Source organism: Scleropages formosus, chromosome 25, assembly GCF_900964775.1.
Source record: "Scleropages formosus chromosome 25, fSclFor1.1, whole genome shotgun sequence".
Lineage (NCBI taxonomy): Eukaryota > Metazoa > Chordata > Actinopteri > Osteoglossiformes > Osteoglossidae > Scleropages > Scleropages formosus.
The window spans coordinates 5,017,952-5,041,573 of record NC_041830.1 but is presented as its reverse complement, the minus strand read 5'-3'; the positions used below and the strand labels follow the sequence as shown (position 1 = coordinate 5,041,573).

The window sequence follows — 23,622 nt, the reverse complement described above, 5'->3', positions numbered from 1 at the left end:
CTCTCTCTCGTTCTCTCTTTCTCTCTTTCTCTCTCCGTTTCTGTGTCGCTCAGGAGATCAGGGGCCGCTTTGCTATGCTGGCCCTTTGGAGAGCCCTCGGCGTCGCTGCCGCGGCCAGAACTCCCCTTGCCATCGTCTCATACCCTGCGCCTGCACTACTCTGGGCGGGGTGCCAGCCTGCATGCGTGGTACATCAGTCACGAGACCGGCAAGGCGGCACTAACGTTTCACGCAAGCCAGGGAGGGGAAACGATCCCTAGCATTTCTGGAAGAAAAGTCCAGGCTCCATTTTGTTTCGGCTTCCTAAGTGGTTAAGTGTTGCACATGCAGTGACATCCAACCTCTGAATTATAGCTTTCCCTGCGGTAGCCAATCATGACAGCCACCCACCATCTGTTAAGAGGGCAGGACTGTCCTATAATAGCCCAGTAAACGGTGTTGTTGCCAAGCAACACTTAATCCTGGTTACAAATGACTTGCCCTTTGAACCCCTGCTTGGGACCTGAGACTTTGTGTCTGGTTGAGAATGTGGAAGTTACGACACCTTGCCTAGAACATAGCGGTGGCCAAGAACCATCTGCACACTTATCGTGGCATCAGACTCCGGGGCGTTCTGTGTCGCTGCGCTTCGTTGCATGCGAACACATTGGAACTTAACCTTTTACACCCCGCTGTGTGTGGACTGTTAGTAACTTGTTGCCTCCTTTGCTGTGAGGCTGTCTTCTTGAACTTGATGGGAACGCTACGTGCGTTATGGTCTCCGTCCGCATGCAGTCTGGTTTAAGCTTCCTTTTCAAGGTCGCGGTCGGTCTTCCCTGCCACTAGAGGGCGACACCGTTTTGAAAGATCAGTGATTAATTTCAGCTTTATGATACAATGGCAGCTTTTTTACACCGGCTGTAATGACTGCTATTTGAATGTTCGGTTTGGCCCGTTTCACCCGTCTTGGACCCGCACAAATATTGCCGTTTCCTGCGTTCGGGGAGGAGCGCATCCGGTCCGAGCGCGCGGGAGGGGTTGGGGACGGCTCTCGTTTCAGGGAACGGTTCTCGGTCGCTACCGCGGGAGCAGAGGCCGGGACTCGAAGGTGCTGACGTGTATGAGAGCCGCATTCAGGAGTGCACCGAGACCGTGGGGGTGGTGACATATCCTTTTTTATGGGGGGGGGGGGCAAATGCAGCACATGGATTGCAGGGAGAGGCAGAAGGTTGTGTGACCGCGCTGCCTTGTCACGCAAGCTGGTCGGTTCTCCATGCTGATGGTCTCGCCATCAGAAGCCAGAGTGACGTTGGCAGCGTGCGGCGAGCGCGGAGAACCAAGACGTGACCAGGGATCTTGGAAATACGGTGGACACGTTAGGTGCTCCTGCAAGGCTTTCCGTCGCCGTCCTAGCGAATCTTCACCGGACGTCCTCAAGATACCTCCATTTCCAAATTCCAAAAGCGGACAACGTATGAGATGCAGGCCAACGGGCTGCGGAAAGCTGAGTCGGCACTCCTCGCGTTCGCGTAATGTCTTTTTTTTTTTTTTTTTTTTTTTGCCTTTAGCTTCGGTCTGGCCGGAGAGGCTCCGTCTCCCCGCGTCGCCGTGCGCGTTTGTGCGCACGGCGGATTATTTTTAGCCACGCTGCATTCTTGGACTCGCGTGCGTGACCGGAGTGCCGTCGGCTCAATAAAACATGAAGCCGCTCGTCCGCCTTTCTTCCCGCTCCGTCTCGGAGCTGCCCGACAGCTGGCCTGCGCGGGCAAGGTGGACATGTTGCGAAGGGTCAGAAAGGAGACTAATAGCCTGTCGTGCGGAAGGGGCCACGTCCGCTGCTGGGGAAGCTTAATCTAATAGACATCTCGAAGAGCACGAAGGGCCCGACGCCCGCGTCAGGGGAAACAGGCGTTGTTCTGTCCGCTGCCCCCCGCGCTCTTCCCACCCAGCTCCCTAAGTGCTCTTTTGTACCCGTGATGTAAGGGACGTTCGCTTAACGACAGCTACATCTCATTAGTATGCTTCGTAGACGTGCCCGATAACCGATGGCCGCGAGCTTTAACGCAATCTCGGCCCGCTACCCCCGGGCTGAACCTTGACCGACGAGCCTTTGATTGTGCGGAAAGGAAGTTAGTTGTAACCTCTACAGCCAGATTGGGTTTGTTAAAGCGCAGCGCTCGTGGAGCGCCATCCCTTCCGCAGTCTTCGGGAGGCATTTACTCATTCGGTTGGCACTTTTCTCCAAGGCGGCTTTCAATGTTAAGATACTTTATTTATGCAGATGGGTGATTTTACCGCAGTGATTTGGGGTACAGACCTTGCTCAAGGATACTAGAGTCAGAGGTGGGATTCGAACCTTCTGCTCCAAAGGCAGCAGCTATAACCACTATGCTACCAGCTGTCCTGTAATGCAGCACATCAACAGATGGACAGTTGGGCAGGCGACAAGAGCCGCTTGTCCTCTCACCGGTGCTCTTTGAACTTGAGCTGGCCTGCCGAGCATGGCCTCCCACCACCAGGCCTGCCTGCCCCACACTAGCCAGTGCCATCATATCCTACCATACTCATACCACTGCTGTGCTTCGCTTTTATCCGGTTTGCGTGCCCTAATCCAGCATAGATCGTCTGGAGGAGGGAAAAAAATCGGTTGATTTGGAAAGGAAAGTCGAAATATAACATTGACGTTTCCTATGCGGGGGGCGCGGTGGCGCAGCGGGTTTGGCCGGGTCCTGCTCTCCGGTGGGTCTGGGGTTCGAGTCCCACTCGGGGTGCCTTGTGATGGACTGGCGTCCCGTCCTGGGTGCGCCCCCTCCCCCTCCAGCCTTACGCCCTGTGTTGCTGGGTTAGGCTCCAGTTTGCTGTGACCCTGCTTGGTACAAGTGGTTTCAGTCTGTGTGTGTGTGTGTTTCCTGTGCGATTGACACGAATCGTTTGACTTGAGCATTACTACCTTCGTTGACACCTTTCCCACAAAGGGCAGCGATGTCTTTTGACTTGAGAAGAAATCATCTTAGCATCCCGCTCATATTCCTACGTTCCGATCTCGCACCGCATGCGCCGTTTTCCCCAGAATGTTAGTCACACCACCCGGATTCAGACGAACGTTGCACACATTTATTTCGCGTTGGCGCACACGCTTAACTACGGCCGTTCGGAAATTTGAAATGTTTCAACTGTGAAATATACGATTGTGGTTCTGTGATCAGTTGAGCACATCCACGTTACCGTGACGTCTTCGCCGCCTTCAATTCTCATTTAAAGCCCCTCCCTTTCTTCTTGCCCATCCACGTGAATATGGATCAATTTTCGTATTTTCTGAGCTGTTATGGGATTAGTTAGAAAGTTAAAATATCGCATCTCTTGCTTCCTTTACAAGCAGACCCTACCTGCCGTTTCCTCCAACAGTCCTCCAGAATCCCGTAGCTCTCCTCGGGACGCAGAGTCACCGATTTGACGTTGAGCTGATGCCAGGGGCTCCGCCCCGCTGCTGGCTTCGACCCAGGGGTTACGAGACGGCACCGAGGCACGCTGGGAGAGCGGCCCGAAGGTCGCCCGCTACAGTTACATTGTACTGCATGCGAAATCATAAATAATGTAACACCTTATGCGGGGCGCGTGGCTGCTAAGCCTCTAAATAATGCAGTTTGCCAACGGAGCACAGCGGAGCACAGTGCCGCTTTGTGCGCGAGCGTGACTCCCGCTCGGTCCGCCCTCTTCTGCGGGGGGCGCCGATGAGGCTTCCGGCCCCGTTTCAGCACGGTCGTCCGCAAGTCCTCCGTCGTTCCCCCGGATGGCGCCGGCCGCGCGGCTCATTTCCCGTACGCGCGTTTGTAATTGCGGCGCCGGGCGCCCTCGCCGGGTCCCCGTTGTTGCGCCCCAAATTCCGTGCGCGTTCTCATTAGGCCCGCACCGGTGGGTGGGTGGATCGGTGGGAGGGATCTGCCTGCTTACACAGCTCTAGGCAAGGATTTGGGCTTCTGTATGTCTAACGAAGGCAGGTTTAATAAGGATGAACGAGTCCGCGAGCCCCGTAAGAACGTTGCGCGTAACGGCTCTTGATCGCACGGCTCGGGAAATAGCGGGGAAAGGAAGGAAGATGGCTGCCGCTTTCAAATTTTTTTTTTTTTTTTTTTTTTGCTAATGAGAGGGAATGGTTCGTTACGTAACAGCTTTCTATTTCAGTTTAATTTGTTTGACGTGAGCGTAATAAGTGCCGGGCCGATGGAATGACGGAGACAACAAGGGACAAACAGCCACGGGGAACAAAAGCGGGAGATGGGTCCCGATGTTGTTCCCGCCCGACTGCGGGAGGTTTAAGAGCAGAGCTCGCTTTCTGCCCCCACGGTTTCCCAGCATTCATTGGGGTTGACAGCGCGAGGGAGAGGCTTTTATCAGCGTCGAATAATGCGGTCCTGCCGGTCTTGTTCACAAGCTGCACGTTCTTTCTCCGATCAAGGCTCTGCGGAGACGATCGGGCGACCGTCGGAACGCTCGGCGGTGCGGGAAACCGGACCGTTTGGCCCTCTTTTCAGTTCCGTTCGCCCCGTGCATCAGAACAATGGCGTGCGATAGAACATTCGAACGAATAACGGATCCTCGGCGCGTAGGAAACCCCTTTCGTTTTCTGCGTTTTACCTGTCCCTTTTTGGATTATTTAATTTCGCAGAAGCAGGCCTGAGTGGCGCATCCGTCATAATTTTGTTCATAGGAGCGCTCCTGTTTTGCGTTTACTCCCCAAACGCACCCATGCTCACCTTCCCGGCCCTCCTCTCCCAACACCTGGTGCTGTCGGGGGCCGTGCGCACGCGCTCGAGCGCCTTTAGGGAGCGCTGCGATGGCTGTGCGGCTCTGGGCAACTTCACCAGCTGCTGGTTAGTATCTACACTGGGCCTCTGCCTGTCAACCCTTCGCGACGTTAAGGCGCCTCTGGGGACCGATCTGGTATCGGGCACGGCGGAGGCCGGGCTTCCGGGGTCCGAGTGCCTTTGAATCCAGTCCAGGCTCATTATCCATTCATTTTTGATCTGCCATGCAGATCGTAAATAAATGTTGGTTTGTGTGTGTGTGTGTGTGTGTGTGTGTGTGTGTGTGTGTGTGTGTGCGCGCGCGCGCGCTTTGAGGATGGAATGGCACAGACACGGAGGAATGTGGTCTGAACACTGGCAGCTAGAATCCAGTGGAGATGATGAGATGAGGGGGCGGGGCCACCTTCTGCCAGCCTGTGTTTGTGTCCCGAGGATAAAATAACCCCCTTTCAGCTCCGCCTTTCTGGAACCCTTGCCAGTAGTCTGTGCTGGCTGTGTGGGAAACCTGCTCTGAAGTTCTCGGCACCAAAACTTCTCTCTCTCTCTCTCGCTCACTCACTCACACTCTCGCACACACACACACACACAGTCTCCTTTTATATGCACGATGGCTACCAGGTCTCGGTACTCGGCTCTTGTGCCGGGTGTGTGTACCACCTTCCCCAGCTTTTCCCATGCTCCTTGGTAAGCCGGTGCAGCGCACAGCCGCCGGCTTTTGAAAAGAAAGATTAGCAGCAGCTCCTTGTGTCAGTGCTACTCCTTCAGATATCCCTTCTCTGGGAGCAGGATACATCATGAGTCTCGCATAACGTGTCCTAATTTCCCTGATCCGTGTGTGTGTGTGTGTGTGTGTGTGTGTTCGTCTGCGTTTCTGGCCTTCGATTCTTCCAGCTCAATTTTACCACGTGGTCCGAGATTCCGGCACCTTTTGCTGGCCGAAAGAGACACGATGCGTCATTTTCGTAGCCGTTTTGCTGCTTTCTCCTGCGTGATGTATGCGTTTGTGCGTGTGGACGTTCAAGTGTGCAGCGCAGCTCGCTTTCTCTGCATCGCTGTGTACCTGTATTATGCTTTCGCCTCCCGTTCTGGTTCCGATGGCCTTCGCGAAAGCAAACGGATGCGGAGGAGGGCGGAAAAGGGGACGGGGGGACGGACTGCGTTCGCGTGGCCCCTGCTCCATCGCTCGGAAGAGGCGGGCCGCGGCATCATGTGGCTCCAGGGGCTCCTGTTCCCAGCTGCACCGCGAACGCGGTGAACTCGCAAGCCCTGCTCGTTAAATATAGATTGCTTATTTACACACCAGTGCCGTCTGGCCCTCCAGGCAACTGGAAAACGTCATAGGCCCCGCTCTGGCACATACAAACATGGGTGAAAGGAGGGCACCGCGCACCCACGCGTCTCACACTGGGCCCTTGTTCCGCTCCTCTCCGTCCGTAATTCCCGCCAGCCTCGTGCCGTTGGCCTCCTCCTCTCGGTGCGTTACGGCACCTGTGGTTTTAGCATGGCGCTGCCACTGAGAGGCGCCACCTCATCTTCTGGTCTTTACCCGCATCGCTGTTCTCGTGGTCTCTTGTCCCCGGCCCCTTGAGCTTGGAAATTTTCCCGTACCTTTTTAATTCCCGAAGGAACCTGTTCTCGTCTGTTGAAATGGGCATTTAAACAGCCCTTATTTACAGAAAGGAGGGGGGCGTGGTGGTGCATTGGGTTGGACTGGGTCCTGCTCTCCGGAGGGTCTGGGGTTCAAGTCCCGCTTGGGGTGCCTTGCGATGGACTGGCGTCCCGTCCTGGGTGTGTCCCCTCCCCCTCCGGCCTTACGCCCCGAGTTGCCGGGTTAGGCTCCGGCTCCCCCCACCCCGTCGTGTGGGACAAGCGGTTCAGATAATGTAATGTAATGTATATACAGAAAGTTGTATTTGGTTTAATTTCTGACAATGGATGGGCATTTAAATGAGATCTTTAATACTCCTCTCGATTTCGACCATGAGAAAGAATGCACGGAAGGCTGGAGCTTCCTTATTTCTGGGTCCTACAGTCCAGAGGGGAATGGGGAGCTTTTAGAAAATGGGCAGGGATGGCGTTATATCCGTTCTTCCCATTGGTGCTGATCAGGACTTCTAATTTCTGGTTAAGGGTCAGCGAGTAGAAAAAGAGACATCAAGATCACATTTGTTATCTGCTGAGCTCTACATGGAGCTCTTGTCTTGCAACCTAAAGGTCCCGGGTTTGACTTGTGTTTCTGCTGCAGTACCACCGGAGAAGCTTTTCGCCCTGAACTGATATTCTAATATTGGTACTGCAGTCATAGGAGACGCTGACATGGGGTTTAATGTACTTAATGTCATCGCCGCGTTAGCGTTATCGCTTGCCAGCCTGTGTCCTGACACCGCCTTCCTTTCTTTCTTTCCTTCTCCTGCAGCCATAGAAACACAGAGCACCAGTTCGGAGGAGATAGTGCCAAGCCCCCCCTCGCCTCCCCCTCCTCCACGGGTCTACAAGCCCTGCTTCGTGTGCCAGGACAAGTCTTCAGGGTACCACTACGGAGTCAGCGCCTGCGAGGGCTGTAAGGTGAGCACCCTTGTTAAGACCTGTGGTTTCCTCCTCCGCCCCAAAATCGAAAGTCGCTAGTACCCCGGTGCTGGAGAGACCACATTTCAGTCGAGCCAGCGATCGAGGGCCACGACGACACAGCTCGAGCGCTGCGGCCAAAACTCGGTCGAACAATCCTGTGCATTTGAATTACAATAAGGCCCAGATGAACTGGTGTCACTAATCCTCTAGAAAGAGGCCACTGGGGCCAGCTGTGTAAAAGCAGCTGGGCACTGCCCTCCCCAGGACAAGGGTTCATGACTGCTGCTCCGAAAGGAAGCTGCAGCCATCATACTTCCTGCTCCGAGTGGCTCTGTTTTGGATTAGCGGAGGTGAGGGACACAGGCTGTGCAGCATTTGTTTTCACTCAGCTACCTTCCAGAGGCTTCGTGGCCTACCCAGGGCCTTCTCGGCGAACAGGGGCCATTATCTTTGAGCTTGCTTCACTGATCACGGCACACACTCGCATGGATGTTGGGAAGAGACTCGGCCGGCAAATATTGCGGAACACTCAGCTCGTTCTCACTGGAGGAGGATGCCAGTGGACACACTCAAGCGCATCGGTTACACATCAGCAGATTGGTCAGTGCCGTTATTCCCGGTCACGTAAGATCCCTGGGTTTACTGCTCATGTTTAGAGGTGGGCTGGTTGGCGTCATTCGTTTCCCCAAAAGTCCTCGCAACATCAGCAGCTCGAGATGCTGTGACCGCCCACGTGCGGGAATGCGGGGGAGTTCCAAACACTGTAAAGCTCTGATCACCTGGACCTCAGCACTACAGCATGTCAAAAAGCAAGCGCCGCAATCCTGCAAATGTACCGTGCCTTGTGCAGAGGCAGGGGTAACATTTGGGTGAGCATTCTCCTGTCTAGCGAAACAACACAGTCCTTTCTCCGGGGTTTGGAAGTAATCGCATTGGTGCACATGCCAGACGTGGAAGCCAAGCCCAATCTCCCTCTTTCTTCCCCAGATAAACAACTTTTACATTAAATTTGCATGTTCCCCTCCTTTGAATTACAGAGAGAATATTTATGCACTTTCCTGGAGGCCGTGCTTTAGTGTTCGAGGTCCCCTTTGCCTGCTGTAAACAATGAGTGGTTTTCCAGTCACAATTCTCCTTTCTTCCCTGCAGAGTGGAAACTTTCCTTAGCTGGCCTACTTACATCTGTTCGCCCAGCATGGTTGTGGGTGTGCTGGTGGAGGTGGTGCAGTCTGGCTGTAGAGGAGGGGTTTACGGGACAGAATGTGGTCGTAAAGGCGGGGTTACTGGTGTCGGGCGTGCATGTGGCCCTCCGGGTCCAAAAGTCGCTCCTAGGAGTTCTTCTTTTCACCGAAGCAGCTGAGAGGCGTCCGCCGCCGTCGCCCCCTCCCCCCGCAGCGGCGCGAGGTCCAGTCAGCAGTCGTAATGAAGGCCTCTCCTTTCAGACGCGCTCTCCTTCCCGAGTACCCGTGCCCCCAGTTAGCGCCGCTCTCCGCTTCCCTTGCCGAGCCCTGCAGTCCTGCTGATAAGCCCGCCGAGGGCTCCTGTTGCAGGCCGGATTAGCTCAGATTAAAAAGAGGCTCGAAACAATGGTGAGAGGGATCGAGACAATGACTGTCTTAGCAGGGAGTGTGGCCAAGATCCTGCACAGGCATCTGAGCATGGACCCCCCCGAGGCAGGTGATTCCAGGTTAAGTGTCGACGGGGGGGGGGAGATGGGGCTCAAGTGTGATGCTCGGCTGTCATCGCTGACCGTGCCGCCGCACCTCCCGTCCCTTCGCATTCCCCCTCCGTTCCGCCGTGCCCCGAATGTGTGTCTCCTCACCTCGAGCGTGTGGTTGCGTTTCGGCAGCTTTGCGACAGGGACAAGCGCGTCTTGCTTTCATGCATCTCTGCAGGCAGAGCAACCCTTTGTGTGCCCCACGCCTGGCGTCACTCTCCGGTAGCAGTCGGGTGCTCTCCCCCAGTCAGCTGCACGCCCCATCCCCTGCCAGTGCATTTTTTACACCTCGTGAAAACCCAATTGATTCCATTCCAGGGGATTTCAGGGCTTAAACAGCTGCATTCGTTTAAAAAAAAAAAAAAAAAAAAACTAGCAGTGAGATGGGGAGAGAAATGTGATCATGAGTGGAGCATGGAGTGTTTTCCCCCCGAGCAGCTGTCAAGCTGCAGAGTGCAGCGTGTGTCTCTCATCTGTGTGTGCGAGATGATGCGATTCCGTCCCGTGTGTGAATATGTGCGTGCACGTGTGTGAAAATCTCGATCTGCGTGTTTCTTTCCGGTAGCGTACTGTCAGAAGTTTGAGTCCACTTGCTGCAACGGCTTTTTTTTTTTTTTTTTCTTTCCATCTCCTACGAGGCATTCGGTTAAATACGCACACAGACGGACTGAAACGGGTCGCGGCGAGCCGGAGCCTAACCCGGCAACACAGGACGCAAGTCTGGAGGGGGAGGGGACACATCCGGGATGGGACGCCAGTCCATCGCAAGGCGCCCCAAGCGGGACTAGAACCCCAGACCCACCGGAGAGCAGAACCCAGCCAAACCCGCTGCGCCTCCGCACCGCCTGATTTGGGTTAAATATTTTAAAACAGAAAATCGGCTCTTCGGTCGGTTCGGCAATTCCTGGAGATGCAGGACGCTTGCGTGTTGATTTCCTTTTCCCGTGCGGGGAGTACCCAGGTCACCCAGACGTACTCACGCCGTTTAGTGGTACTCCAGCATTTACTTGCTGTTTGTAATTGTCTAGAGCACAGTCCATAGTGGCCCCTAAACAGAACATTGCGTATGAAAATTATGTTCAAGTGGCCCAGAATAGAAGGGAGCCAAGTCCGGGGACATGTATTGCTTATATTTACATTTATTCATTTAGCTGATGCTTTTCTCCAAAGCGACTTATAACGTTAAGCTACTTACTGTTATTTACCCATTTATACAGCTGGTAATTTTGCTGGAGCAATTTAGCGTAAGTACCTTGCTCGAGGGTACTACAGCCAGAGTTGGGATCGAACCTGCGACCTTTAGGGCCAAAGGCAGCAGCTCTACTCCGCTACAAGATGTCCAGCTTTCGTTCCTCGCGCAGCCGGTCCGTAGGATCCTCGCGCACAGTGTGCTGCCGTGTCCGAGGGCGTTATTAACTACCTATAAACACAGTGGGACAAATCGCTTGAACCACAGCTACGCGATTTATTGGCGTTGTATTTTTTTTTTTTTTTAACGATTCATTTTCAGTTTGCGAACAATTTTACAGTTGTTTGATTTGCACATCCCCCCCAAAACAAATGGGTGACCAGGTCAGCACTATGGGCACGGTCTTCATTTTTTTTTTTTTAAATGGTTACACATTTCACAGCTGTGAAGACATGCTAAAAACAGATCGTAAATGTGCGATGTGGTTACACAGCTCTCCGGCGCGCAGCACTGTCCGTAAAACTTTTTGCGCTGCTTTTAAATGGATTTCAGATGTACTTATTAGACATCGTTGCGTATTTTGAAACGTAAGTCATTATACACGTCTATTTTACGTTTTTGTGTTGGCCTGTCTTAACTTTCCTCAGGTTTGTAGCAGTCTTTTGCGAAGTGGGTCATGTTATTTTCTGAACATCATCAAGTTCGTTAATTTACACACACACACACACACACACACACACACACACACACACACACACTGGCTGAAGCCGCTTGTCCCGAGCAGGGTTACGGTGAGCCGGAGCCTAACCCAGCAACACAGAGCGTAAGGCTGGAGGGGGAGGAGACACACCCAGGACGGGACGCCAGTCCATCACAAGGCATCCCAAGCGGGACTCGAACCCCAGACCCGCCAGAGAGCAGGACCCGGCCAAACCCCCGCTGCCCCACCACACCCCCTTTTCATTAATCTATGTTTTTGGAAATGTTTCTGCAGCAGACAGCTGTGTGTGTGTGTAGGGTGCCATGAGCACCAATTTCATGTGTACATTTATTTCTTTGCATGTGCCATGTGTTACAGTCAGAGCAAGTTCTTTTTCTCTGTGTGTGTGTGTGTGTGTGTGTGAGAGAGAGAGAGAGAATCCGTGCACGTCCTGATTGCGTGCGTGCCCGTGTGAGCAAGCTGGATTAGTGGCGTCTCTCCCTCTCTGTTTGACTTGTGGGAAGATGGGAGTTATTCTTGGCGCAGACTCAAGTTAAAGCCGACTAGAGGGCCGTCGCTCTTGTAGTTTTTCTTGTTCGCTCCCATTAGAGGAGTCATTAGCATTTTGCAAAGAGGAGGCACAGCTGTCAAGTGAATGAGGATCTCCTCTGCGCCGCTACCCTCCCCCTTCCTTTTGTGTGCTCAGACAGGAAGGGCCTCACCGCCTCGCGAGCGTCGTCTCACCGCACCAAACCAGTTAGGCTGTACTGCGCCGTGAGCTCATCAGCCCGCGTTTCCGTCCTCGTTTCTGGCTCCGTCCCAGAATGCACTGGGCCACGCGAAGGAGACGCCGTTGCCGTGCGGCCGCTCTTGTTTCCCCTCGCTCTTCCTTCCGGGACGCTTCAGACATTGGCTCGTGCTGACCTTTGAGCTCCTGATAGGATTTTCAGCTGAGGAGGGAGCAACATGGGGTGCGGACCAACTGCAGGGGAGCCTAATTGAATTGTGTGCCGGAGGGGTGGCTCAATAACAAGCGTAGGGGGGCGGAGGGGGAGGCCCCCGCTTATCCTGGTAAATCACATCACTGTGCCTCGACCCGAGTTCTTGGCTAAGCCGTTTATGTGGGGTCCCGCACCTCTGACCCGGAGCGCTCCGCCACCTTAATCTCAGCGCGCTCCGTGCACGGCCTACCCTCGGAGCTCGCTCTTTCCCAGTGTGCGCGATCAGCGTTGTTTTAGCCGACGTCTTGGTTCAAGGTGCCTTGCGATGCGAGGTAGTCGACGTTACGGCCATCCGTTCATCGATACGGCTCGCTGTTCTTTATCAGCCCAGGGTCAGTACCTCGATCAAAGGCCCTGCGGCAGGTGGAGGATCTGAGCTTCCGAACATTCAGATTACGAGGCAACGGCCCTAACGTGGCAAGTCAAGCTGAAAGATGACGACCTCGGGCACCTCCTGTCCGTTCAGCGGGGGAAGTAAGGGGCGCTCACCGGTTTCCCTTTGTAAAGCCGCGTTGCGCGCGGAGGTTAACGAGGTGATGACTATTAAAATATGCAGCAGCGTACTTATGTTTTCAGACAGCAGCGGCTGGTGTTTGAGTCAACAGACCATTTGCTGTAAGGTCGCATCCTCCAACGGCTTTCGCTTGTCAATTACTGCTTCGGGTTTGCTGTCTGTGTTTACAGCTCGGTCGCCATGGTTACGGTCACAGGCCAGCTGCCGGGGCTCTCGTGCCACGAGCGCCAGAGCCAGTTTCCTCTTTCCACTGCAGCCTGTGTGCCTTTCAGTGATGCTGTTCCTCTTTCCTCTTCTCTGTTTGCTGGCACGCGAGCTCCGCTTCCTGTCACACCCATGAGCAATACCGCCCCGGTGGTTCCCCGGCTCTTTTTCAGACACCTGAAGTCCAGATACTTAGAGCTGCGCGGTGGCGCAGCATTAGCCCATCCCGCACCGCGCCGTCCTTCTCCGCATGGCTCCTACATCCAAGGGAAGTCTGCTCAGCCGTGCCTTCATCCGCGCTCTGCTTCCATCCAGCTGGCGTACTGTACGTGTGTAATGGTTTTTGCCTTCCCGGGTTAATGCGTCCCGAAACACAGATTGCAACCTACCTACGCTCCACTTGCTGCTTTTCAGACCTACAGATCTTTAGTTTGGCTGTTGTGCAATGCGTGTTGTCGGTTTCCTCATCTTCCGAAAATCCACTGGTGTGTGTTTGTGTGTGTCTGCGGCGATGTGTCGACTCTCAGTTTTGTTGCTGACAAAACATGGCTCTCAAGTAGAGCTGGGGACAGCTGGTAGCGTAGTGGTTAGAGCTACTGCCTTTGGACCCAAAGGTTGCAGGTTCGATCCCCACCTCCAGCTGTAGTACCCTTGAGCAAGGTACTTACCCCTTAATTGCTCCGTAAATCACTTTGGAGACACGCATCAGCTAAATGTAAGCAGCACCCATGTGGGGTAAGATGGGGAGCACACCCTGAAGGTGTTGCTAGCCAGGTCCTGCACCCATCTGCATGGAGTGAATTTACATGCCATCTCTTCTAACCTGCAGCCAGTCTGTACACATGGCCAGAGTCTTTTTGCGGAAGTCACTATTGCGGACGTCGACCTGCTAAATGCCCTCTGAAATCGAACGATTCGGCCACAGCTGCGGCCCTCTCGTTTCTCACAACGCAGCCTGCGGCTTCGCCCGTTTCGTCCTTTGAGCAGGTTCCTTCGGTTGGTTAAGTCGTGAAAGCCGCAGGGTCGTGTTGGAAACCCCAGAAGGCTTGGAAGCGCGGTTGTTGTGCTGTACCGTACGGGAGTACGAGCGCTTTCAGCTGGCAGCAGTTCAACTGTACTCTGAACTGAGCCTGCGCTGTCCTGTCTTTTTATGAGCTCTTTTTATGATCAAGGCATGATGTTATTCTCATACGTTAGCAACAAAATCATTTCCTCCGTGAGCTGCTGCTTGTCGAGTCTTTAGCAGGGTTACCGAGTTCACTGCTTATTATCTGCGAAAGCGTCATGCGCTTGCTGACTAACGTGTGTGTGCCGTCCCTCCTTCCCTCCCCAGGGCTTCTTCCGCAGGAGCATCCAGAAGAACATGGTCTACACATGCCACCGCGAGAAGAACTGCATCATCAACAAGGTCACAAGGAACCGCTGCCAGTACTGCCGGCTCCAGAAGTGTCTGGAAGTGGGCATGTCCAAGGAGTGTGAGTACCACCCCCCTCCCACCTGCGCCAGAAGGTGGGGGCGCGGTTGCCGTGATCTCCCCGTCGACCCCTTCCCCCCGTGCGCCCGAACGAAAGACCTTCCTGTCTCGCACCCGCCGCGTGATCTGCCGTGCCACTTAAGCGGGATCCAAGTCCCGCCGAGGCAGTTGAGCGGTGACACCTCCACGTGCTGCGGTCCCGCTCCGTAATCCTAGCCCCCTCCCGAGGGCCAGTCTGTTTGCTCGTTTTCCCTGCAGCCTTGTGCTCACGTGTAGGAGCGGACTGCTCGTGCGTATTTTCCGTGCTGCTGCCTTTTGGTGCCCCAGGTGAGGGAATGACCGTCGGACTGCGGAGACGGCAGGCCTCGGTCGAGAGCCGCCGGCCAGAGTGTTGACACCTGCGGTAATTGGACGTGCACGCGTCCCCTTCCATTAGTGTGTCCTCTGGGCTCCGTTAAGACATTTTTCTGCTGTCACTCCTCATGAGTTAATTGCGGGAGGTGAGACAAGGCGGCGACTCCTCGCTCGCATCACGCTCAGTCCCTCCGTTGAGCCTTGCGTTGAACCAGTTAAAAAGTTAGAGACGACGGAAGTCCGGCGCCACTCGAGGCCAGGGCAGCCCCCTAATGAAGCGTCCTGCTGTTTGCCAAAGCGAAGCGACGGGCTGCCGTGACACTTTTCGGCTCTCGAAGCCGAGGTCTCCCATATGCGAGGAGTTATTCTGGGTATTCCTGACCGCCGGAACTCAAGTGTTGATCACTATTACCGGAAGGTCCCTTTTCGGACACTTGTGAGGTCTTTCTGACACCTAGTGGACAGATTGAGTCACTGCAGCACTGGGGAGCCCAGTTTTACACTCCTTTTAGAGGCACTGTCAACACACACAGTTGACCGCTGAGATTTGAGTGTAGAACTTATGTAACTGTTACACAGTCCATCAAAAGCTGTGTTTGGGGTAAACAGCAAAAGACACTGGTCAGAGATGGTGGACCGCTTATCGGGAGCACATTTCTAGTTTACTACGCTGCCCTTTTTGGCGTGCAGGGGGATGTTGCCCGTGTGACACGCGCACACACACACACACACACACACACTCAGCTGTTAGGCTGCCGCCGCCGCTGCCAGTTTGAGGGACAAGTGGCAGACAGCGTCAGTATTTGTTGGAAGAGCACAACACTGCCGTCCGTCTCCTTCAGAGGTAAAAGGTTACCGCGGACAGGTGTCAGCACGCATTTGTTCGTGTAAATATCAAGGGGTCGAGGCACACGTCTCTGCAAGGGTACGTGTGCTGTGTGGGTCAGTCACTGCGCGTCAGCGTGGCTTCAGGTAGGGATCTGGGTGCGCGGGGCCGTGTGTGTTTGTGAGAACGCTTACACGGGTCACCGCACATGTGCATGACTCATATTGGTCAGATGTGAGGCGCGAACCTTAGACTCTGCATTGGCTGTGTTCCTTCGGGGTCGTTGTCATGGTAATGTGGAGGAAGCTCCCAGCAAATCCCTGCATGCCTTTCCAGCGCGTCTGCGGTTCGCTACGAGCGTCGTCCTTTGCCCGATCAGCACTGGTCTCGGTCACACTGCGTAGGCACTGCTCTGCGAGAGAGAGGAAGGACCAGGGCGGCCGAGGGTCTGCGAGAAATCCCTGCCTGCCTTGGTTTTGACTTCTCGCTGGTCCTGTCTGGTGACCAACTGTCTCGCTGTAATCTGTGTTTTTCACAAAAGGTGAATTTCTTTGGACAAAAGAAGAAGCTTGCTGTCCTCTTGCATGGCCAGGAAAGGCAGTGTTGGGTGTCCTGAGCCCTCGTCCCCGTTCTGGGGTGTCGAGTTTGTACGGTGGCGCTTTGGAACCCCTGCAGCTGGGGTTAAACACCCAGCCAGAGCCCCTGCTCTTAGGAGGAGTGCTCAGTGTGTGTCTCCCCATCCAGCCAGGGCCCCCTTTGGTAAGTTCTGTCCCCTGAGCACGTTCCTCACGTCACCCTTCCCATCAGCAGACCACCGCAGTAGGCGGGGCCAGGGCAGGGAGGTGTGCAGAAGGGCTTCTGGGGGTAAGGAGGGGAAGGGGGGGGGAGGGGATCCTCCATCACTGTCTGTGAACGAAACACCACTCTGGAGGAGAGACTGGGAACATTGACATTTTTATCCTTCCATTGAATTTAATCTCTGTGATGGACGACCTGCCAGGACTTTAATTTTCTTCTCCCAAATTATGCCCGTCTCTCCCCGCACGCACTCGGCACCCTCCCGTCTGTTTTTTTTTTTATTATTGAATTTGCCAAAAGGGCCAGTGATTGGTGAGCGCTCGGTGCGAGCTGGCCGCCTCGCTCGCTCGCTCGCCCGCGCGCAAATATTTTCGCACGGGGTTGCACGCGCAGAATACACACGTAGGCCTTAAAGGCTGCGGATCCCGTGTAGGGAGGCATGTCATTTTCTGAAAGGCTCCAGGTGAGAAAATATCCTCGTGAACTTGTAGAGCGCATAGACGTGTGTGTGTGTGTGTGTGTGTGTGTGTGTGTGTGTGTGTGTGTGTGTGTGTGCGCGTGCATCTCTGTTTCCCGCCCTCTTTCGTTTCCTCGGTCCCCCTCTCGTTCACCTAGTTATTACATGCCGCAATCCGCCATGACTGATCACAGGCCCCAGCTAATAGTTCTTTAATGACTTCATTAAATTGTGTTGTGCAGCTTATGATTGTGCTGCCAATTTATCAGCCGGGCTAATGTCTGCGCTCCAAGGATGCAAAGCCCCACTTTTATTTAGGAATTAATTTCCTGTCTCCTGGGGCCCTAAATGAAGCAGTGCTGCACGGGGGGTTTGGCTGCTGGTGCGATGGAGCTCTGCAGGCGAGCGGCTCCAATCTGGGAAGCCTCTTCTCCTTGCGTGTCATTTCTTCTCGCCGGATCAGAGGTGCCCCGAAACAAGCAGCCGGAGCCGCTCGGAGTGTCCTTGCGTGCTTCCGGTGCGTTTCGAGCACCTTCGCCGACACGTTCGCGCCGCGAAGATTCCTCGCGGCCAAGGTATTGTTGTGGTGGCAGAACGGGTTCGCCAGGCCCGGGGCTCCCAAACATTTCTTACGGCCGATTGATGATCCGAACGGCAGGATGGCGCCCCTCGCTCTCGCGCTCTATCGCTGCGCCTACCAATCAATCTCTCTCCTTCTCCCCATCTGCCCTCCCCTGGAGTGAGCCTCCGGCCCCCGGGCTGCCCTTCTGTCTGCGTCCGTGCCGGGCGGGAGCAGCTTGCCCCCCATCTCCTCCCACTGCGCGTGCAGCTGAGACAGTGTGGAGCGGCGCTGCCGGGGCTGGGCCTCGGGACGGGGAGACGCTCGGAGACGCCGGGGGACGGAGGCAAGCCCGCAATATTAGACGGACGGAAGGAGGGGTGGGTTGTGGACTGTGGTTTCAGCCGAGGCTTTTAAGCCATTAACGCTCGGATATTTGTCATATTATGTTATTAGATTAGTTTGGGGTTTAATGAAAGCAGTGGTGATTTGTCAGCATTATTAATGACTTCATCCCCTGCTGCTATTTATCACCTGCCGCCGCTGGCCTCTTTGCCTCTCGCATGGGGGAGGGAGGCTCTTCTCTCTGAGGGAGGTGGGTGGTGAGAGAGCATAGTCTCTACCCTGGTAGGATTGTTATGATGGTGGCGGGTGTGCGGTAATTATGAAGGGATATATTCCCAGGATGCACTGTGTGGGGAAGAACCGTACAAGCTGGCTCAGCCTCTAATAGCTTCGTCCCACCCGAGCTCTTGTCCGCCACCGGAAAAAAACCGCGGCCCCCGTTTACCCATTTGTACAGCTGGGTAATTTTACTGCAGCAATTTAGGGTAAGTACCTTGCTCTTGGGTACTACAGCTGGAGGTGGGGATCAAACCTACAACCTTTTGGTCCAGTGGCAGCAGCTGTAACCACCGCAGTGCCGGCTGTCTTGGTGTTGCCCAGCGATCTCTATCCGTCCCTCCACTCTTTCACTCTCGTTCTTTCTCTGTCAGCCCTTCCCTTGTAAACGCGCAAATCTGACGGTGCGACGAAGTGCTGCCCGCTGCATCCTTCCCACAAAGAGTTGACAGACCGATGCTTCCTCTCTTGTTTTGGGTCTTCCCAGGCTTCTGGTCCTCGTTCATGCCTCCTCCTTGGGTGTCACGCTGAGGTTGTCGGACCAGCTGTGTTGAAATTCTCGGCAGATCGGTCGCAGGTTAAGTCAGACTCGAGGTGTGAGCTGAGACAGGAAGGCGCCTTCACGCCACTCCACACTGCTGATGTCTCAACGCAGGGCTAGGTGTTCCTCAGCTGTCAGCAAGCCTACCGGTACCCTTCTCCGCTCGCGGGGCTGTAGTGGCTTCTCTCGAAAGCATGTTCCTCAACCCTTTCCTCTCTTTGTTTCTCCACAGCGGTGAGGAACGACCGCAACAAGAAGAAGAAAGACGAGAAGAAGCAGGAGTGCACAGAGAGCTACGTGCTGAGCCCTGCCACGGAGCAAATGATCGAGAGGGTCCGAAAAGCCCACCAGGAGACCTTCCCCTCACTGTGCCAGCTGGGCAAGTACACTACAGTGAGTGCTCTGCCTCCTTGTACTGATCTGCAGCTCTGGGCTGAACTTTCTGATCTGCACTTCTACTGCGTTATGCTGTTCCTAGGAAATGCGTCTGTGCCCTCAGTTTCGTGGGTAAAACCATGCGTGCGGTCGACGCCGATTTGCAGCGCAGCCGTACAAGTAAGGGAAACGGCGGCGAGCCCAACCTTTAGCGTGTCCCATTTCCTCCTTCCTTGCCAGAACAACAGCTCAGACCAGCGCGTCTCCCTGGACGTCGACCTCTGGGACAAATTCAGTGAGCTCTCAACCAAGTGTATCATCAAGACCGTCGAATTTGCCAAACAGCTGCCCGGGTTCACCACGCTCACCATTGCTGACCAGATCACCTTGCTCAAGGCCGCCTGCCTCGACATCCTGGTGAGGAAGGGTGACTGGTGCCTGTTGTAGTGCTCAAAGCATCAATGGATGCGGCTCCTAGACACATCTGTTTACCCGAACAGTACGAACAGAATATTTGAGGAGATGCAAGCGCCACAAAAACGGAGACAATGGTGAACAGTAGTCAAAACGGTGACTCCAGAGGCTTTGCTAATCACCTTCTTACCCATTTCCCTGTGCCGTTTCCCTCCTCGTCTCTTAGATTCTGCGAATCTGCACTCGCTACACACCAGAGCACGATACCATGACCTTCTCAGATGGCCTGACACTCAACCGCACCCAGATGCACAATGCTGGTTTTGGACCTCTTACCGACTTGGTCTTCGCCTTTGCCAACCAGCTGTTGCCCCTTGAGATGGACGATGCCGAAACAGGGCTCCTTAGCGCCATATGCCTGCTGTGTGGAGGTACTTACCGTGGCCTGTTTGGGGAAATGCTAAGCACGCACACACACACACTGTCTGAAACCGCTTGTCGCGAGCGGGGTTGCGGCGAAAAGGAGCCTAACCCGGCAACACGGTGCAAGGCTGGAGGGGGAGGGGACACACCCAGGACGGGATGCCAGTCCATCGCAAGGCACCCCAAGCGGGACTCGAACCCCAGACCCACCAGAGATCAGGACCCGGTCAAACCCGCTGCACCATCACACCCCCCGAAATGCTAAGCAGTGTGTCTCCAACTAGTCCTGAACATATATACATGAGAGGCTCAGTTAGGACTGCAGAAAGTCTTTGAGGTTTGTGTTGCCACTTGTGAAGTTTCTGAGCAGTGCAGTTGCTGGTATTGAGCTGACATCAGTGGCCATGTGCATCTTCAGACCGTCAGGACTTGGAGGAGTCAGAGCGGGTGGACGTGCTTCAGGAGCCACTGCTGGAGGCGCTCAAGATTTATGTGAGGAAGCGACGGCCCCACAAACCTCACATGTTCCCCAAAATGCTGATGAAGATCACAGATCTGCGGAGCATCAGTGCCAAGGGTGAGTGCCAGGGACACGGCCGCACGCTCCCATTTAAAACTGAGGTCAGCGGTAAGTCAGTAACAGTCAACTGGAAGCACATCTTTTAACAGCTGGAAGCACATCTGTTAACTGTTTCCTCATGGTTTGCCAGTAGCTACCTAAGGATGCAGAGCATTACTTTACTGAGTGGGGCGCTGCATTTTAATTCTGATATAAACTGTAGAGGATTTTGATGTAAATGTTTACATTCTTTCTAGTCAGATTTTCTTACGGCTGTTTTTCTCCCCCGTCCCACAGGTGCAGAGCGTGTCATCACCCTGAAGATGGAGATCCCGGGTTCCATGCCACCTCTCATCCAGGAGATGCTGGAGAACTCAGAGGGCCTAGAGAGCCAGGGCTGCGGGGGTGCCAGGGGGGGTGGTGGGGCTCCTCCTGGAAGCTGCAGTCCTAGCATGTCTCCTAGCTCCACCCAAAGCAGTCCAGCCACACAGTCCCCCTAGACGCGGGGGCCACCGTCACCCCCAACTAAGAGAGTGCTGGCCGTCGCGCTCCTGATACACATATCCTACCTGTAACCAGCCCTGGAGGACCAGCCTGGACCAGAGGCACTCGCTGAGAAAAGGTGGCATTTCACTGCTGATATCACCTCCTCCCTTTGGCACCCACCCCCTTCCGGACATGTGGACACGACTGGATGCCCGAATGCTTCCCGCAGCAAGATGTACGGACAGATCGACGAGGCAAGGACGGTCGGAAATGGGATGCACAGTTGGACAAACGGGCGGGTGTTACGGACAGACACTGGACTCTGCTCGTCCTACTAGGTCCACTTCGGCTGGGACTAAAACAAAGACCGTAAACGTTAGGTCTGTTGTTTTTCAACTTTAAGAGACAGATTTTTTTTTCTTACAAAAGATATATATATATAAATATATATATATATATATATATATATAAAAGGAATGGTTGAGATTGACTTGTCGAAGATGGGATGACAGGTTTTAAGTGTTTTTGAAAAGTTTTCTCACTGTTTCTGAGATTAGATGCAGTTGTTTTTCCTCCACTGTTTTAGTCTTTTCGTACCCATGATATTAACAGAAATGCACAGCTGTTTGATCACAAGCTGGTGTTGCTTTATTGAATCAGAAGGAAAAGCTGAAAATTTCAAAAAAAAGAAAAAAAAAAAAAGGTTTAAAGTACCAATTTTCGCACATTCAAAGGTTAAAAAATGTTGGGTTGAAAAAAAATATTTACACAAACTGTTCCAGGATTCACTTTTTCTTTTGAGGAAAAAAGAAACTTTAAAAAAAAAAAAAAAAAAAAAAAAAAAAAAAAAATCTTACCCGTTGTATGTAAGGTCACAATTCCTTTAAAAGAAAAGAAAAAAAAAAAACAATGAAGATTATGGTAAATAAGGTGTATTTTAAGTAGCCTCTGAGATGATGTATATAAGCTGTATTTCTTTCTTTAAAACTATGAAGTTTAGCCTTCACTTGATTTTTTTTTTTTTTTTTTTTTTAAATACCTTTTTGTGTTTTGTTTTTAGTTTTTTTTTTTTTTTTTGAGTAAAACTGATTTTAAGCACATTTTACTGAAGGAATCGCATTGATATACTGTGTAGGCCACTTAGATAAGGGACAGACGTTTAGAAGAGTAGGAGGGACACTGATGGTTTGCAGTTAGTGGTTTTAAAAAATGGATTTTCATTTCACCTTGAAACAGAGAACGATTGTGAGAATGAAGAGACACATGGTGCTGGCACCCAGACATGGGCTCTTGCATTCCGAGACCTGAAGCTTTTCCTGTGACGCCTCCCCTCCCCCCCCCCCAGTGAACGAGAGGGAGCTGTAGCTGGGATGCTGGGGTGGCCGAACCAACGGCACCAAGGCCGTGTGCTGATGTGGAGAGTGGAGAAAGCGCGCGAGACTCAACATGACCCAGAAGAATGTGACCCGGAGATGTGCATATTCACGTTAGAGAGGAGCCGAGCGCAACTGACTCATGGACCTTTTCAAGAAAGGAAAGTTAACGCAAGCCTGCGTGGCTCCAGTTGCGTAAATCCCCCCGTAACCTGCGGAGATTTCGCGTGACGGAGAATAAGGCTTAGAGGAGCAAGCCCCTCGAGCTCGCCGTGCTCTTGCATTTGCGAGAAACGCGTGGGGCCAGCCCGACTCTCGTTACGCGAATCACGTTGACGCTCAAGTTTAAAAACACCCGCTTACCGTGTCCGCTCAGACTCTTGGGGCGACGTTTTGCGCTCTCATCAAAGCTCCTGCACGGCCTTATTCCACACTGTCACGATGGCCCCGAGAGAGATTTTTGGACTGCTTGGCTGTCTCCCGCTAGCAAGTGCACTCCGTGCGGAGAAGCTGCAGGAAGACAGGGCTGCATCGCCGGTTCTGAGGCCTGGCTGGGACTGCTGACATAGAGGGACTTTATTTGCATATGACGTGAGTAGACAGGCAGAAAGTAAGTGCTTTGAGCTGGAAGTTGTCATCAAGTCGATAAAGAGACAGGGTAAGCCGTTGCCCTGGCAATCCTCTCTGTGTAGATTCTGTATTTTGTTTTCTTTATTAGGTAGCGAATGGGGGGGCTCAGATCGTATGTTCTCAGCTGCTGACCGATTTACACTTTGTCCAGAGCCACCAACAATTCACTTCCCGTTATACTTACCTGGAATAGCTGAATACACATCCCGTTTGAAAATTTTTGCAATCTGTTTCAATTTTGTCACCATCGAGCGATTGGGGGGAAAAAAATAATAAAATAAACCAACATTTAATACGTAGCTGTTTCTTTTTTTTTTTTTTTTTTGGTGAAGTGATTTTTTTTTTTTCTTTTTCTTTTAAGCCGTCTAGATTTAACACAGTACTGTTCTTTGTATTACCAACAAATGGTAAGTGCAAGCGTGAATTTCTCGGTGAATAAATCCCCAAAGTGAAACGGTTTGTGCGGGAAACACTGGTTCAGTTTTCTGATTTCTGAGCACTGAGCTCAGTGAAAATTTTTGCATTCTGGGTGGGACATTTCCATTGGCGATTCGTCATCTTTCATATCCATTCTGTCTAATGGAAAAATATCGGAAAAAGCTTTCGAAAGTCATACTTGGATCAAGAATTATTGTTGAAATACACACACTGCGGTGCTATTTTCCCCCTGGAAGTAATGTAGAAATTTCTCGAAAAAGATGTGACTGTGCTATTCTAATCTTCCAGGCGATTTGTTAGTTTGTAACCGTTTTTAAATACGAATAACATTCGGACCTGCCGAAATCTGGCTGTCTTTTTGGGAACTGTATTCTCCTGTATTCATCCGTTTAGCAGATGGTTTTTCTCCAGAGTGATGCACGACTCAGAGTAAACAAGTGTATTTTGCCAACAGAAAATGAGATAGAGATGCAGAAACTTGGGTCGTAAGGTACAGCCAATTGGTGTAATACTACTATTTTACCAGTGTACGATACATGAACAGCTGTATAAAGTATAGTTGGGAGTACTTTTTAAAACGTAATCTACGGAAATTTTGTATAGTAGACAGGAGATGA

General features: G+C 53.0%; 1 protein-coding gene across 7 annotated transcripts in view; it reads left to right on the top strand.

Moving 5' to 3' along the window:
• Positions 1-21,341, top strand: part of raraa (retinoic acid receptor, alpha a) — a 159,793-nt gene extending 138,452 nt beyond the window's left edge. For 6 of the 7 annotated variants that reach the window (XM_029249491.1, XM_029249492.1, XM_029249493.1 and 3 more), the window contains 7 exons: positions 7,201-7,349; positions 14,011-14,152; positions 18,540-18,700; positions 18,923-19,099; positions 19,323-19,527; positions 19,938-20,096; positions 20,376-20,597. In XM_029249491.1, the coding sequence (XP_029105324.1) occupies positions 7,201-7,349; positions 14,011-14,152; positions 18,540-18,700; positions 18,923-19,099; positions 19,323-19,527; positions 19,938-20,096; positions 20,376-20,578 (1,196 nt within the window). In that variant the 3' untranslated portion in view covers positions 20,579-20,597. Of the gene's footprint in view, positions 1-7,200; positions 7,350-14,010; positions 14,153-18,539; positions 18,701-18,922; positions 19,100-19,322; positions 19,528-19,937; positions 20,097-20,375 lie in introns of all 7 variants that reach the window. The other variant, XM_029249490.1, reaches the window with a different exon arrangement.
• Positions 21,342-23,622: the final 2,281 nt, after the last annotated feature.